Here is a 15,274-nt window from a genome sequence, read left to right on the forward strand (position 1 = left end):
CTTTTCAAGGCCACCAAAGAGAAAGCAAAGCAAACTGCTGGCCTTTAGACACGCTGGCACACTGACGACATCACAGTGTAAGAGGACTGTGAAGTCTTAACACTCTCTGGTCAGATAGGAGTAAGACCAAGGGCCCTGCTCAGAGGCAGGTGATGGCTAGGAACACGGGTACTGGATCACAGAGGTGGGGGGAAGGTAACAGGTGTAGGTATCCTAAACTCTGACAATCCTTTCATCAGTTTAGTTTACCAATGCATGATTATTACCCAAAGCACACTAATTACATTTTAGAAACTGAACTCTTCCAAGTAACACAAAAAGCTAAAGTCTTTGCAGCATGCAATGTTGGCAACCAGGAAATGAACTTTTCTGTTGAGTGCAGGAGAATTTTTTTTTTTTTTAATTTTAATTGTTCCATCTATAGGCCAATTGTTTGTATTTCAAGCTGTATCACTGGGAAGCTACCACTGCCAGCAGAGAGTTTCAATACAGGTCCCTCTATCTCCTCTCAAATACGTGAGCTGTTTGTAAGAATTAGGCATTTCTTGCCAAAAGGATTTTCAAAAATCAGTCAGTCAGTTACTTGTCACAAAATCATTGCCTAAGCAGCCACATAGTGTTTACTAAAAGTAAATCTGTGAGTAATAGAGGACAATAATTTGTGTTTATGCTGGACACACCATAACTGTCACTGTTCAGGATTTCCACTTACTCTTACCAAAACTATACTTTTTCTGAACTCATAAGGTAACAAGTCTGCCACCACAAACTACTTTTTCTGCATCACCAACTGTTATAAATTAAAATAAGAAGTCTTTCAGAGGAATAAAGAGACAAAGCAAGCAAGTTACTATCTTTCATTGGACCAACATTTGTTACTGACAGAGACAAGCTTTAGAGCTTACACAGAGCTCTTCATCAGATCTGTGAAACTGCACTGTGACACCTAAATACAAGGCAGAGCAGAACATTTAGTTTAAGTAGTTAACACATATTTAAAGGAATCATTCAATGTGAAGTGATTTATTAACTCTTCTCCAGTGGAAGGGGAAAAAAGGCTGAAGGCTGGGGTTTAAGTTACAGACTGTTGTAATAAACTATAAATCCAGTTCCTGGTTTTAAGTATCTAGCAAAGGCAAGGAATTTAAACTCCCAGGCTAGACCTTATCCTGAGATCAACACACCTATAACACCACTATGAAGTTTAAGACTAGTTCAGTTTTAACTACAGTACACTCAGGCCAGATCTACATTACAAACCCATATATGCATAACCACATCATTCAAGAATATTAACCGACAGAAAGCCATACTAGTCTGTATACTATCAAAACAAAAAAGCAGTCCAAAAGCACTTTAAAGACTAACAGAATAATTTATTAGGTGGTGAGCTTTCGTGGGACAGACCCACTTCTTCAGATCCGAAGAAGTGGGTCTGTCCCACGAAAGCTCATCACCTAATAAATCATTCTGTCACTCTTTAAAGTCCTCCTGGACTGCTTCTTCATTCAGGAATATGTATTTTTCATATCCCTGATTGATGCAGTTCTACGGTCCTAAGCCCCAGCATAAACACTTATATTAAAAGGAAAAAAGTGTCTACCATCTAATAACTGCCACCTGTTCAAAAGGAAGAAGGTTTCCCATGAGCTTGGGAGAACAGTATCTTCACTTCACCTCACGTGATACTGTGAAACAGCTGCACCAGTACCGCTGTAGATCTGTATGGCAGGTGGGGAACCTTTTTCGGGTTGCGGGCCACTGACCCACAGAAAAAAATCAGTAGGGGGACACCCAAAAGTGAAAAGCAAAAAGTCTGATGTGGCCCCTGACACCTCACTCCCCTCACACTCCAGCACTATGGGCAGAAAGGTGGAGAAGAGGAATCTGAGCTTCCTCCAGGCCACATTAACTCTTCTAGGAGTCCAGGGTGAGACGAAAAATAAGGGAGCTCAGGGTTTAGTGTGTGTGAGGGGACTGCTGGGGAGCAACTGTGGGGTCTGGGCAGAAAAGTGGGTGTAGGAACAGGCTAATGATAGTCAGTCTGGGTGGGAAGGAAGGTGCAGGAGTGGGCTCCAGCTGAGGGATCTAGGTGAAGGTAAGGTACATAAGTGGGCTGGGGGCAGCAGTGGACAGGGTTGAAGAGCGGGCTGGAGGTGAGGGGCCTTGGCAGGATGGAGGGTGCAGGAAGAGACTGAAGGTGTGGGTCTCTTGCAGGAATGGGCAGTCTGAGTGGGAAGAGGGTAAAGGAGCGGGCTGGGAGATCTGGGTGGAAGTAAGGCACATAAGTGGGGGAGGAGGTTCAAGAGCAGGTTGGAGGTGATGGGGCTGGGCAGGAGGGAGGATGTAGGAACAGACTGAGGGTGAGGGTCTGCGAAGGAGAAGGTGCAGAAGTAGGGTAGTGGGGCCTGGGCAAGAGAATGGGTGGGCTAGGGTGGAGGTGCTTACCTCCATACACCATAGCTGCCAATCTTTACCCCCCAGCTAGGGAAAGAGGAGCAGCAGAGGAAAGCCTCTCCAGAAAGCTTTTTCACCTGCCACTGCCAGGCACTGCTCCCCGCTGCTCTTATTGTCCAGAATTCCAGCCAATAAGAATTGTGTCTGTAGCCTCTCTGCAGTCAGACCTATCCTTCTGTTCCCTCTGCCGAGAGCCGCTTCCTGTATCCTCTCATCCTAGGTAGAGCCCATGGGGTGAATCCAGACCCAGCTTGCCTGAACTGACCCACGAGGCTTGGGACTCCCCACATCCCACCCCGCCACAAGCTGGATGTTGGGGAGGGTAAGCCCGAGCCTCAGAGTCTGGATCCAGGCAAGCTGCAGTCCACATCTGGACCATGCGCTGGGGGTTCCCTACCCCTGCAGTCTGTGAAGCCAAATCCACAGCTCACCCTTTTTAATAACAATTACATGTAAGCAAAGACGTTCCTGCTAATAGCTGCAGTGCAGACTGAAGAAACCTGGCCTCAGCAATGTTATTGATCATGCTTAGTCTGTGAGACCATGTTCAGTACAAGCCAAACAGCTAATCTGGGAGGGTACATGGCCCAGCATAACCTACCATGTGTCATCTCTGCATGCAAATATTACAAAGATTTACAGTTCTAAATATTTTGCAGCACACATTTGTTAATTAACTGAAAGGACCCACTGATGGTAATTTTTAAATATATGAGGTAGAGGACAGGGATTAATCGTTCACAGCACTTTCTGGAATATATAGTTAATTATTTAAGAAAATACTATAAAACAGCAGTAGGCAACTGCAGGTTCTATGTGTATCCTGTGTGACTTTTTTTAATCATTGCCCATGTACACAGTTGCCAGATTATGCTGGTTTCTGGCCACACTGGTGTTTCGCCCTCTCCCTCCCCCACCCTGGCTGGTGTTACTGAAGAGACGTGCACTTAAAGTAAGGGCACATGAAACAAGGTGCACGCTGAGTGTACACAAGTGGACCATGAGATACGTGCACTCTCACTGCCTCCAATCAAAGCACCGCCTCAAATTCTATGTTGGCAAGCGCAGTGAGCAAAACTACCCTCTCCTGGGAGATTGTCTTGGTTACAACATTTTGTGGCTCACAGATATGGAGTAGAGCATTTCATGCAACCCACTCACTAGCCCAGGTTGTTAATCGCTGCTGTAAAACCTCTCTTAAAAATAATATGGAAACTTCTGGATTACATAGTAACAGGAGGGTTGTAACCCCTCATTGGGCGTACTATTAAACATGTACAAATCCCCAAAACAGCTATTATAAAATAACCATATTACCATTCTCAAATCTAGCTAGATGAGTGAAGATCATAGGAAAATTCAAACTCACATTTCTGCTCCACTCTGCATTAGGGAGCATTTAATTTTTGATAGAAAATAGATACACTTTAAAATCAAGTACTTCTCACTGATAAATATTATTGGGCTTCTTTGGGAGGAAAAGCATTCCAACTTACTTAATTGAGTTTCTGAAGTGGTCTTCAGCTGGACTTTTTACTGTACAACTGTTCAAAAGCCACAAATCTGCTTCTGCAGCATTTTCTAGAAGAGAGAAGAGATAGAAAGTTGCATTAAAGAATTACAGCTCGAACTTGGAATTTAACACACTGAAGAGATTAGATTTAACCTTTTGTTAAGAAGCAAACTATTCTTATAAGGTTTCAATAATTAAGCCTTAAATATAATTTTGGAAATGTCATGAACATTGTTTATGAAAGCACACTTCTACTCTTGTTAATTGGAATACAGTAACACCTAGATGTGCAGTCATGAAACCGAACACTATTATAGGACCCTACTAAATTCATGATCCATTATGGACAATTTCACAATCATAGGATGTTAAAAAATCATAAATTTCATGATTTTCGCTATTTAAATCTGAAATTTCAAAGTGTTGTAATTGTAGACATTGTGAATGAAAAAGGAGTTGTGAATTGGTCACCAGTTTATTGTGGGGAGGGTTGTAATACTGCTACCATTATTTCTGTGCTGCTGCTGGCATATCCCTACTCTCATCCTTCCTTCTGTGCTGTTGCTGGTGTAACACTGCTTTCACAGCTGGGTACCTGGCCAACAGCTACCGGCTCTGTGGCTGTCCAACTTTGAAGGCAGCACAGAAGTATGGGTGGCAACCCCCTACCTCTCTATAATTCTATCATGTCAAGTCCCCTAATTTGGGCAATGACCTCTCGTCCATGAAGTCTGTATAGCCCTGGTAAATGCCCGCAAAAAAGACCAAATCTCACAGGGAGGTGGGGGGAAGAGAGAGAGAGAGAGACCGACCACATTTCGTGGTCCATTTCATGGTCATGTCGTTAGGTACATCATCTACCTAACCACTGCCAATATTTTTGTAGGACTCTCAACAGAGGGGAGTTTAAAAGAGGTAGTCAAAGCCAGACAATGAGGTCATTTTTGCACGTTTGTTGGAAGCACTTCCTGTGCATGAGGGCAACACAAGAGAAAACAGGAAAGTATTTGTTTGAAAATGTAAACAAGTGGCATGTGAGGCAAGGGTGGTCAACTCAATTTTATTGTGTAATGTAACATTTCTATAAAGTAAACAACTGAGGCCCAAGAAGCATAAATAATATTTACTGTATAAAGAAAATCAGATTGAGTTATTTAGAAAAAAAATCCACTGATCATTAGCATTGGCTACATTTTAACTATTTTATCCAGGATTCAGCAGTTTTTAGATTAAAGGTTTAAGAGCATACTTTTAGTTATGTCAATAGCTTTCAGCTCAGAGCTAAATTTCTTTACAAAGTTGTGATAGCTAAACACATTAATTGTGGAGGATCATGAAGTTATCCTTAGAGACACTTTACCATGTGACACAAACACAGCATTTTTACTCTCCAATTAAAATGATGATTTTAAATAAACTTTAATTAAGGAGAATTAGCTTGTCATCTAAGATAAAATACAGCCTTCCAAACAAATACAGGAAACAAAATACACTGTATTTCTAAGAAATTAGTTTCCAAATTATACCCGATTAATGTTTTCCCTCCTTCTGATTTTCAACTGATTGGCAAATACCACAGAAACCAAGTGATATGTGGTCACTTTCCAAGGAGAGTAACACTTAATTTATTTAAAGAAAGTCCTTGAGCAAGACCTAGGGAGTATCAGAAGAACATTTCACATTTCCAATGTTCTGGCACTAATCAGGATAGCTTACAGTGGTATCAGTCATGAGATTATGCACAGAAAGCTTATGGCACTAGCTTTTAGCAAATCTTGAGCAAAATGAAGTATTATGAAAGGATTTAAATTGATACAAGTAATAAATGCAGCAAAACTGTTCTATGTAAAAATGTAGTTTTTAGATTACCTAATTTAAGTGACTGGCAGCTCATGAAAGGAAAAAATAGAAGTTGAAGACTGCAATAATTTTAATAGTATGTGCCCACATATTATACAGTAAACCCTTGATGTAATGGGTTAATAGGGGGAAGGGGTATTTGTTAATGCTGAAAGTCCGTTCCGTTCTATACGAATGGTTATACTGTATGATGATGCACTGGCCTACCCAGACCATCACTCACTCCTGTCCTCTGCCCCTCCTCCCCTCACACCTCCATTCCCTCTCCCAATTACCAGGAGAGGAGCTGAATACTGCCTGGCTCCTCTAACAGCTCTCAGCGCTGCGGCTCCTTCAGCATCGGACTCCAAGCCATCTGTGTGAAAGTAGAGCATGGCCTGCCCCAGCCTGCCAGTGGGCAGCAGCCTCCGACACCATGGCTGCTGCTCAGTGCCATTGCAGGCAGTGGCAGCTGGGCGCCGAGATAGTTCATGAACACAGGGCTGGAGAAGGAGAGCCCTTGAGCCTCTCTCCCCACCCACACCCACACCCCTACCGCGTCTGGCCCTCTTGGCCCCAGCTGCCGAAGTGGCGGCAGGAGCTCTGGTAAGTTTCCAACATGTATTCGGGCGGGGAGGGGGCTGGCAGAAAGCCTCTGTGATTTCCAAAGTCCATTATATCAGGGTCCATTAAATGGAGGATTTACTGTACCTGTATTTACCTGTCCATATATGAGACTCCTCATTCACATAGCTACATATAAGACAATCTCAAGCTCCATATATATGTAGGTATCTGCACATCTTGTCTTTGACTACACAGAATTATTCCACTGTTAAGTTAACTGTCACTCATCCAACCACAGGAAGAAGCCAAAATGCAAATGATACATAAAATAGGCACTAAGTAGCTTAAGTGTTCAGGAGAGGTTTTTATTTTAATCAGCGTTATTAACATAGCTTCCTTAGCTAACTTATTCTGGGACGTAGCCATGTTGGTCTGTATCTTCAGAAAACAAAAAAAGCAGTCCTGTCGTACTTTAAAGACTAACAAAATAATTTATTAGGTGAATAAACTTTCATGGAACAGACCCACTTCTGTTTGAATTTTCAGATCTGAAGAAATGGGTCCATCCAACAAAAGATCATCACCTAATAACTCATTTTGTTAGTCTTTAAAGTGCTACAGGACTGCTTTTTCGTTTTATTCTGGGAGATTAAAATCCTTTTCAGGTTCAAATACATATTCCAAGGAGCTGAACAAATGGCTCCAGCATAATCTAATCCATTCAAGGTCACCTCTAAAGGGATAATAACAGTGTTCCCACTAATTATTTCCATCACTGGATGGAATACATATTGTTATGTACACCAAATCACGTGTTAATGTGCATCACCAATAAAAACGCATGTGGGCTGTGGGCAGTGTGCTAATCAGCTGGATGGCACCTGAATCTCTCCTGGGCCCCAGTGCAAACTCTCAGTTTACAGGGAACACTGGACTGTAACAATGATCTGGGTGGAGTTATTTAATTTGTTTTTTGTTTCTTTGCTTGCTTATGATCTGTGAAGGCTTAATCAAATATCCCAGCAGCAAATATTTACCCTATCAGTTAATAGACTGGAAATAATTATTAGTTACTGAAGTAAAAACACATTCACATTCAGGATAATATAAACAACCTTTCATAAAATTCCAAGAGCTTCTAGCTTACAAAATATTTATATTTAAACTTCTTCTTTGAGTGCCAAGGAACATGGTATCTTTGCTTTAAATATATATATCTACAGTAGTATTAAAGCCAGTACACTGAACAAACAAAACAAGGAGAAAAATCACTGGTTTTTGAAAGCAAGGAAAAGATGAACAACCTTTTACCAACTCAAGGGAAAATTTGAAAAAATACAAAATACTTTTCAATACTATTCCACAGCAATTTATATAGTTATTTTTCAAATTCAGAAGTCACCACAAACTTCAACATTTCCAGGTCATAAGCTACAAGAATCAATAAACACTGGTTTTTGTTTTTTTGTTTTTTTTGTAATTTTAAAATGCTATGCTTCGGTGTGTTAAAAATTATTTCAAGGTTTTTACACAATAAAAACTCTGTTTCCTAGTACTGTAAATCTGCTTATTTCTAGTAACAGAGAGTAAGCCGTGCTAGTCTATACACTATCAAAACAAAAAGCAGTCAAGTAGCACTTTAAAGACTAGCAAAATAGTTTATTAGGTGAGCTTTCGTGGGACAGACCCATTTCTTCAGACCATAGCCAGACCAGAACGGACTCAATATTTAAGACGCAGAGAACCAAAAACAGTAAGCAAGGAGGACAAATCAGAAAAAGATAATCAAGGTGAGCAAATCAGAGAGTGGAGGGGTGGAGGCCCCCCCACCCCTCCACTCTCTGATTTGCTCACCTTGATTATCTTTTTCTGATTTGTCCTCCTTGCTTACTGTTTTTGGTTCTCTGCGTCTTAAATATTGAGTCCGTTCTGGTCTGGCTATGGTCTGAAGAAGTGGGTCTGTCACACGAAAGCTCACCTAATAAACTACTTTGCTAGTCTTTAAAGTGCTACTTGACTGCTTTTTGTTTTGCTTATTTCTAGAAGTACAAACTGTGAATATAACTCATTTCAGAACCTCAGAATAATTTTTTCAGAACTTGAGAACTACTTGGTATTATATAACAAGAGGCTGACAGAATAAACATCATTCCAATGGAATACAAATGTACTGGGGTGACAACAGACCAACAGAAGAGAAGTATTATATAATGGTATTTCATAGTAAAAAACATGACCACTTCCTTCAGAGGATGTAAGGTCTAATGGTTTAGGGTACCCAAATGGAACAGCAGAGTTTAAATTGCTGTGTGACTAAGCAAGTGATTTAGTCAGTCTCTCTGTGCCTCAGTTCCCATCAATAAAAAGAGGGATGATAATCCATGGTGAGAGGATCAATATATTAACAAACATGAGACTTAAAAGTAACTAAGTCAGACTCTGGGACTTATTGCCTCCTAGTTTGGGGGCCCTTACAACTAACTATACAGTGGACTATTGCAGTTTGAATTTGGGCTCATGAACAGTTACTTTGATTTGTATATTTCAAAAAATATTTAGCTTAATTCTTACATAGGTCTCATATTCTACTAGTGCAGAATCATCAAGTAGCTCCTCGGCTATGTCTACACTAGCCCCAAACTTCGAAATGGCCACGCAAATGGCCATTCCGAAGTTTACTAATGAAGCGCTGAAATACATATTCAGTGCTTCATTAGCATGGGGGCGGCCACAGCACTTCGAAATTGACGCGGCTCACAGCTGTGCGGCTCGTCCCGACGGGGCTCTTTTTCGAAAGGACCCCGCCTACTTCGAAGTCCCCTTATTCCCATCTGCTTAAGTAGGCGGGGTCCTTTCAAAAAGGAGCCCTGTCGGGACGAGCCACGCGGCTGCGAGCCGCATCAATTTCGAAGCGCTGCAGCCGCCCACATGCTAATGAAGCGCTGAATATGCATTTCAGCATTTCATTAGTAAACTTCGAAATGGCCATTTGCATGGCCATTTCGAAGTTTGGGGCTAGTGTAGACACGGCCCTCCTGTGAAAATGAGGTCCACTAATTTAGCTGCAAACAAAGATTTAGGAAGATGAAATTTATAACCTCTCCTTTCAGTACAACTCTCTTTCTTGCTTTTTTAACACACTTTTCAATACTTCTGCCTATCTTCTCTGAGCCTTACCAACTTCTTGTTCAGCAACGTGGCTAAGTTATCTTTACATATCAATCAAAAGTTAGAGACCATTTCTCATCAAAACAGCAATCTAGTTTTGAGATACTTTTGCCATTGTTTTATTCTCTCCTCACCTCTCTCCTCATATTGAATAACAATCTGTCCCATAGCACCTTAGAAACTACCAAATTTATTAGGCAATGGACTTCTGTGGATAAGACCTACTTCTCCAGATTAGTTCATTGATGATTAGTAACAGAGAGAAAGCCGTGCTAGTCTATATAATATCAAAACAAAAAAGCAGTAAAGTAGCACTTTAAAGACTAACAAAATAATTTATTAGGTGAACACCATTGGTCATTACCTACAGCCCCCAACTCAAACCACTGCAATGCACTATCAAAGACCTACAACCTATCCTTAATCAGGATGCCACACTTCAGAAGGTCCTAGGTGACAGGCCTGTTCTCTCCTACAGACAACCTCCCAACCTCATGAGGATTCTGACCAACAACCACAGTCTATACCCCAGGAATACTAGTCTTGGGACTTTTCCTCGCAACAAAGCCCGTTGCCAGCTTTGTCCACATATCTATTCTGGAGATACCATTACTGGACCTAACCAGGTTAGGCACAGAATCACAGGCACATTCTCATGTTCCTCAACTAACTTCATATATGCCATCATGTTGCAACAATGCCCAGATGCTTTGTATATTGGACAGCCTTCAAACGCTCTCAGACAAAGAGTTAATGGGCACAAAACAGACATCAAAACACTCCTTATCCACAAACCAAAACTCCTGTGACTGTTTCTGGAGTAGTTGTTTTTCTTGCCCAGAAGTACCTCAAGTCTCCCTTCTCTTCCTCTTCCTAGGCCAAGTTTCTTCAGTTGTCCTGCTCATTTCTGATTTTCTTGCTCTGTTTAGATTCTTCAAATTACCATACTTTTCTGTGTGTCACGCTCCAACCCTCTGTTTCCCCCTTTATGGATCTTGTTCTTGGTTCCACTTCCAGATTACTGCTCCCCTTCATGGCTTCCTCCACAATCAATTCCAATATCTGATCTTTCTACCTGCATTTCTGCTACTCCAAGCAAACTCTTCCTTTTCATGTTCTGCTGACACATACAAACCCCTTGCTGTGCATCCAGTTTCTGATGCCTTCAGACAAGCACAGAAGTGTCCAACCATATTTCATCGGGGGCCACATGGCAATTTTTTAAATGTTCTGAAGCCAAACACAAAATAGCCCCAAAATGCCACCCCCACAGCCTTAAGCCCCCTGCAGGGCCAAACTGCCCCCAGCCTTAAACCCAATGCAACACAACACTCCTCTAGCCCAGCTTCTCCATGTCTGTCTCAATACTCCCACTGCCCCTCCAGCTCAGCCTGTCCATCTATCCTGACAACTCCCCACTCCCCCCTCCAACCCAGCCAGTCCATTTGCCTATCCTGACAACTCCCCACTGTCCCTCTGGCCCAGCCAGTCTGTCTGGCATCCACCTCCAAGTGCCCCAGCCCTGTCCATCTGTCTGTCCAAACACCCTCCCATTTCCCCTCCAGCCCAGCCAATCCGTCCATCATCTGTCCATGCAGTCATCGTTACCTTGAGGACACGGCTCATCTTGGTGAGCAGGGCAAGGAACAGCTCTGGCACTGCCTCAGGGTATGGTAGAGGTAGTCCCACAGCATCTTCATAGTGATGCTGGTCTGGCTGTAGCAGGCAGGCTGCACGATGCCATTCAGCAATGCAGTCAGCAGCTTGACGCCCTCAGCAGGGCTGCGCCACCACCATGCCACCTGGGGAGCGAGTGAACAAGTGCATGCAGGGACTACTCTTTACAGGCAGCTGTGTTGAGACAAACCACTGAGAGGGACGGAGCCCACATTCTCCACAGCTATCCGTGCTGGTTCCCCTCATGTACATCATGGCAGGCAGCTGCCCCTTCTGTGCTGTACAGAAGCTGGAGGAGAGAGCAGCAGCAGGAGCCTTAAGTGGCTCTTTAAAGAGCCACATGCAGCTCAGAGCTGCCCGGCTGCCTTTTAAAAATGGCACTGCTACCAGCTCAGTGAACTAGATAAAAAGGCTCTGCGGGCCAGATTCTGACCCACAGGCCAAATGCTGGACACCCCAGACCAGCTCCTTCTTTTCTTTAACTATCCCTAGCATCTTCACTCTCTGTAAAGTAGCTAGGCCAGGAAAAAAGGGAGCTCTCTGCTTGCTGCCTGTCCAATAGTCTCTTGAGATACACGAACCAAAACACTTTAAAATTTCCAGCCTGCCGACAAAAAGAACCAGACAGCCAGTACTGGAGACCACAGGACTGGAAACAAAGCATGGATCCAGAAGTCAGGCAGCGCTACTCACCACTTTGACACTTATCCCCTGCACATTTTTATTTCCTCCATTTGCTTCACATGACCTCTTGGACAGGTGATGGAGGCTATCCCTCAACTATCAAAAAAGGCCACCAACATTCTGGATGTGTTCCTAAATAATCTTGACAGACGTGAGGAAGGACATTGTGTCCAGTGTACTTATACGTATGTATTTATATTAAGCCGAGACAGGTGATGTATCTCAAGGCCAGGGGTGAACAAACGGGGGGGAAGGGTGCAAAATTTCAAAAGGGGGCCACAGCACAATCAGCTCCACCCCGTGGGAGCTCTCCACTGTGTCCCACAGCCTATTTCAAGTCAGCAGCACTACGTGCCTGCTTCCCTCTGCCATCAGCAAAGGCCGGCTTCATTTCCGGTCCCTCTCCTGACTCCACACACACATCCGCCGCAGGTGCCTCTGCGGCCTCCCTGGGCTAGGATGACCTCTGCTGCCAGCCCTCCTGCTCCCTAGGAGCCACCATCTGCTGGGAGTGCTGGAATCATTTCCTGTCTCCCAGCCTGAGCTAGCTGGGAGGCATGCATAGCAGGGGCAAATGAGCACGGGTAAGCTTGTACCAGGACAGCCCTTTTGTTCAGCGTCCGAGACAGCCCAGCCTTTTTTTTAAGTGTAATTATGTTGATCTTTTGTTCTTCTGTTTAACTTTGCCTGGCAGGACTGGAGAGATGCAGGGAGCAGGCTCTTTAAACAGCAGAATGCTGTTGTGGTGTTTTGTTTTTTTCCCCCCAAAGCTGGAAAGTAAGTGGGATGGGGTCTTGAAACAGCAAGAGTCTTAAATATACAAAGCACTCTCCATTTCATTAAAAATTTTGAAATATTGCTGTTTTTATGTATGTATATTTGTATTTCTATACTGATTAACAAAGTTTTTGCATTCTATGTACTTAGTTTATTATATGTGCTGAAAGGGTTTTTTTTTTCATACGAACATAAGTGAAATTTCTGTCATTTCAGATTACATAGGCAGGTTGGGCGGCCCTGGCTAATTGCAGGAATGAAAAGGGGGGGCCCCAACATAAAATGTTTGCTCACTCCTTCTGTAGACTGAGGCAAAAGACATTTGACAGTTTAGGGGATTCCAATCACCTCTCTGAGTTTCAAGCAGAGGCAACTCTGATCAGGGCATACACATGAGGCATGTGAGAGTATGTACAGTTTGTATGTAAGGGTGCTAAGTCAGGTGGCACCGAGGCAATGAGTATCACACAGGTATTTGGTACCTCTGTGTAAAGTGCCACTACACGAATTGCTGGGGTAAACATGGAAGGTGTACAGTCCTCTAATTTAGAAGGTACCAGATGCTGACTTAGAAGTCAAGTTCTGAGGTGCCAGAATATCCTCTCTCAGTTCTGTGGCCTTTAAAATATGGACCTGAGATCAATCATGTGACCGATGACTCATCAGTCTCTTACGGGTTGGGGACTGTAACCTGAACTTAGACTCACAATGACCAGCAGACAACGACATCAGCATAGTGGTGAACGGATGGCGCTTCTTAGGGGATGTGATCTGGGAGCTTAAAGCAGTGTCTCAGCTCAGTGGAACATTGCTCAAAAACAAATGACACAGTGCCAAGGCTTTGGCATGGCTCTGTTCTTGAAGTCTGAGGAGGATTCTATCAACTTCTATAACAGTTTTATTTTCGCCTCCTTCACAATCTGGGTTGCTTTTCTACCAAATGAACAAGCAAAATGCATGTCCTGGGACATACTCTCCTCCAAAATACACCAGGCACAAAGAATTCCCACCAATGATGGCACCAAAACATCACATAAGTGACAAATTTTCAATTCCAGTGATTTAACTTCTACCATCCCTCTAGTACTACTGTAAAAGGGAGTTCAGCTGAAACATACATATTTTTTCTTGCCAGAGGGCATACAAGAAAAATTGTATTCACTCCACTAATTATACTATCAGACTAATATATTCAAGACTAAGATGAATGGTAGTTGTAGACTAAGATGAATGGTAGCTGGACAGAGTATGTGCAAAGTACAGACACCATAGGGGTTCCTTCTTGCTGCCACAGCTGGTAAGATGGAAATGACAGGCAGCTGAGTCTCCTCTACCATTTATGTTTTTTGTGGTGAGGGGACAGGAACAGGCATGAGGGCATTTGGAGCACTGGCATTACCCCAAAGCAGGGGTCAGCAACCTGTGGCTCTTCAAGGGGTCACTTGAGGCTCCAAGCACTGCTGCCGCTGTCTCCACGGGCAGCTCCGGAGGCCGCTGCCACTTAAACAAAAAACTAAATTCAGTTGTGTGCCATTGAATTAACTGAATTTAGTTTGCTACTTAAACAGCGGCAGCCAGAGCCACTCAGCTGCCAGCTGCGGCAGGGCAGGGAGCCTAGAAGGGAAAGCCAACTGGGCAGGGAGCCACTCCAGGTGGGAGGAAGTCTAAGCCGGTGTGAAAGCTTCAGGGAGAGGTGGCTGAGCCTGTCCCTGCCGGAGCTGTGCCAAGAAGGAGGTGGTGGCAGGGAGCAGCAGGGGAAGGCAGTGGCTGTGGCAGAACAGTGCACTGAAGTGAATTAAGCCTGGGTCAGGGAGGACTCAGAGAGGAAAAACAAGATTAGGTATTAAGAAACAAACAAAAATGTATGCAGAGTACTCTATTTACCAACAACAGTAGTGCTGTAGACTGTAAACTTATACTGTACTTGCTGTATTTATTTGCATTTACTTTCACTATCCTGTACTTATGGTTAAAATGTCAGCTATTTGAGAGTTCTGGATAACAGAATGCCAGATATAAAAGGGTTACTGTAGTTCCACTGGTCTCTAATCAGCATAATTGTGACAATAAAAAACAAAACAAACAGTATCAACTTGACTTCAGTTTTCATGTATTTTGAGTTATTCTAATTACAACAGATCAGTTGATCTAAATCTAACCAAAGCCTAGTGACCTAAACTAACCTACTGCCCTTTGCAAACATGTTATTAAAAAAATACACCAGTTTCATAAAGGATGTTTAACAAATCAGTCTTCAAAACCAAAGAAGCAGTCCAGTAGCACTTTAAAGACTAACAAAATAATTTACTAGGTGATGAGCTTTCGTGGGACAGACCCACTTCTTCAGATATAGACAGTGGGTCTGTCCCATGAAAGCTCATCACCTAATAAATTATTTTGTTAGTCTTTAATGTGCAACTGGACTGCTTCTTTGTTTTGATAGTACATAGACTTGCACGGCTCTCTCTCTGTTACTCTGCAAGACCAGTATTTCTTATATAATAAATTAGTTTCGTTCGTAATATTTTCTGCAAAATTATTTGCAAAAATTCTGTTCAACACACCATTAAATTGCAATTACTGAATTAGAAG

The 15,274-nt window shown here is 42.9% G+C and overlaps 1 protein-coding gene across 4 annotated transcripts in view; it reads right to left on the minus strand.

Moving 5' to 3' along the window:
* The window catches only part of CDKAL1 (CDKAL1 threonylcarbamoyladenosine tRNA methylthiotransferase), a 665,249-nt gene that overhangs the window by 539,768 nt on the left and 110,207 nt on the right, over window positions 1-15,274 (minus strand). For all 4 annotated transcript variants that reach the window (XM_074985893.1, XM_074985894.1, XM_074985890.1 and 1 more), the window contains one exon: window positions 3,954-4,038. In XM_074985893.1, the coding sequence (XP_074841994.1) occupies window positions 3,954-4,038 (85 nt within the window). The remainder of the gene's footprint in view (window positions 1-3,953; window positions 4,039-15,274) is intronic.

Source organism: Carettochelys insculpta, chromosome 2 (assembly GCF_033958435.1).
Source record: "Carettochelys insculpta isolate YL-2023 chromosome 2, ASM3395843v1, whole genome shotgun sequence".
In the NCBI taxonomy this organism is placed as follows: domain Eukaryota; kingdom Metazoa; phylum Chordata; order Testudines; family Carettochelyidae; genus Carettochelys; species Carettochelys insculpta.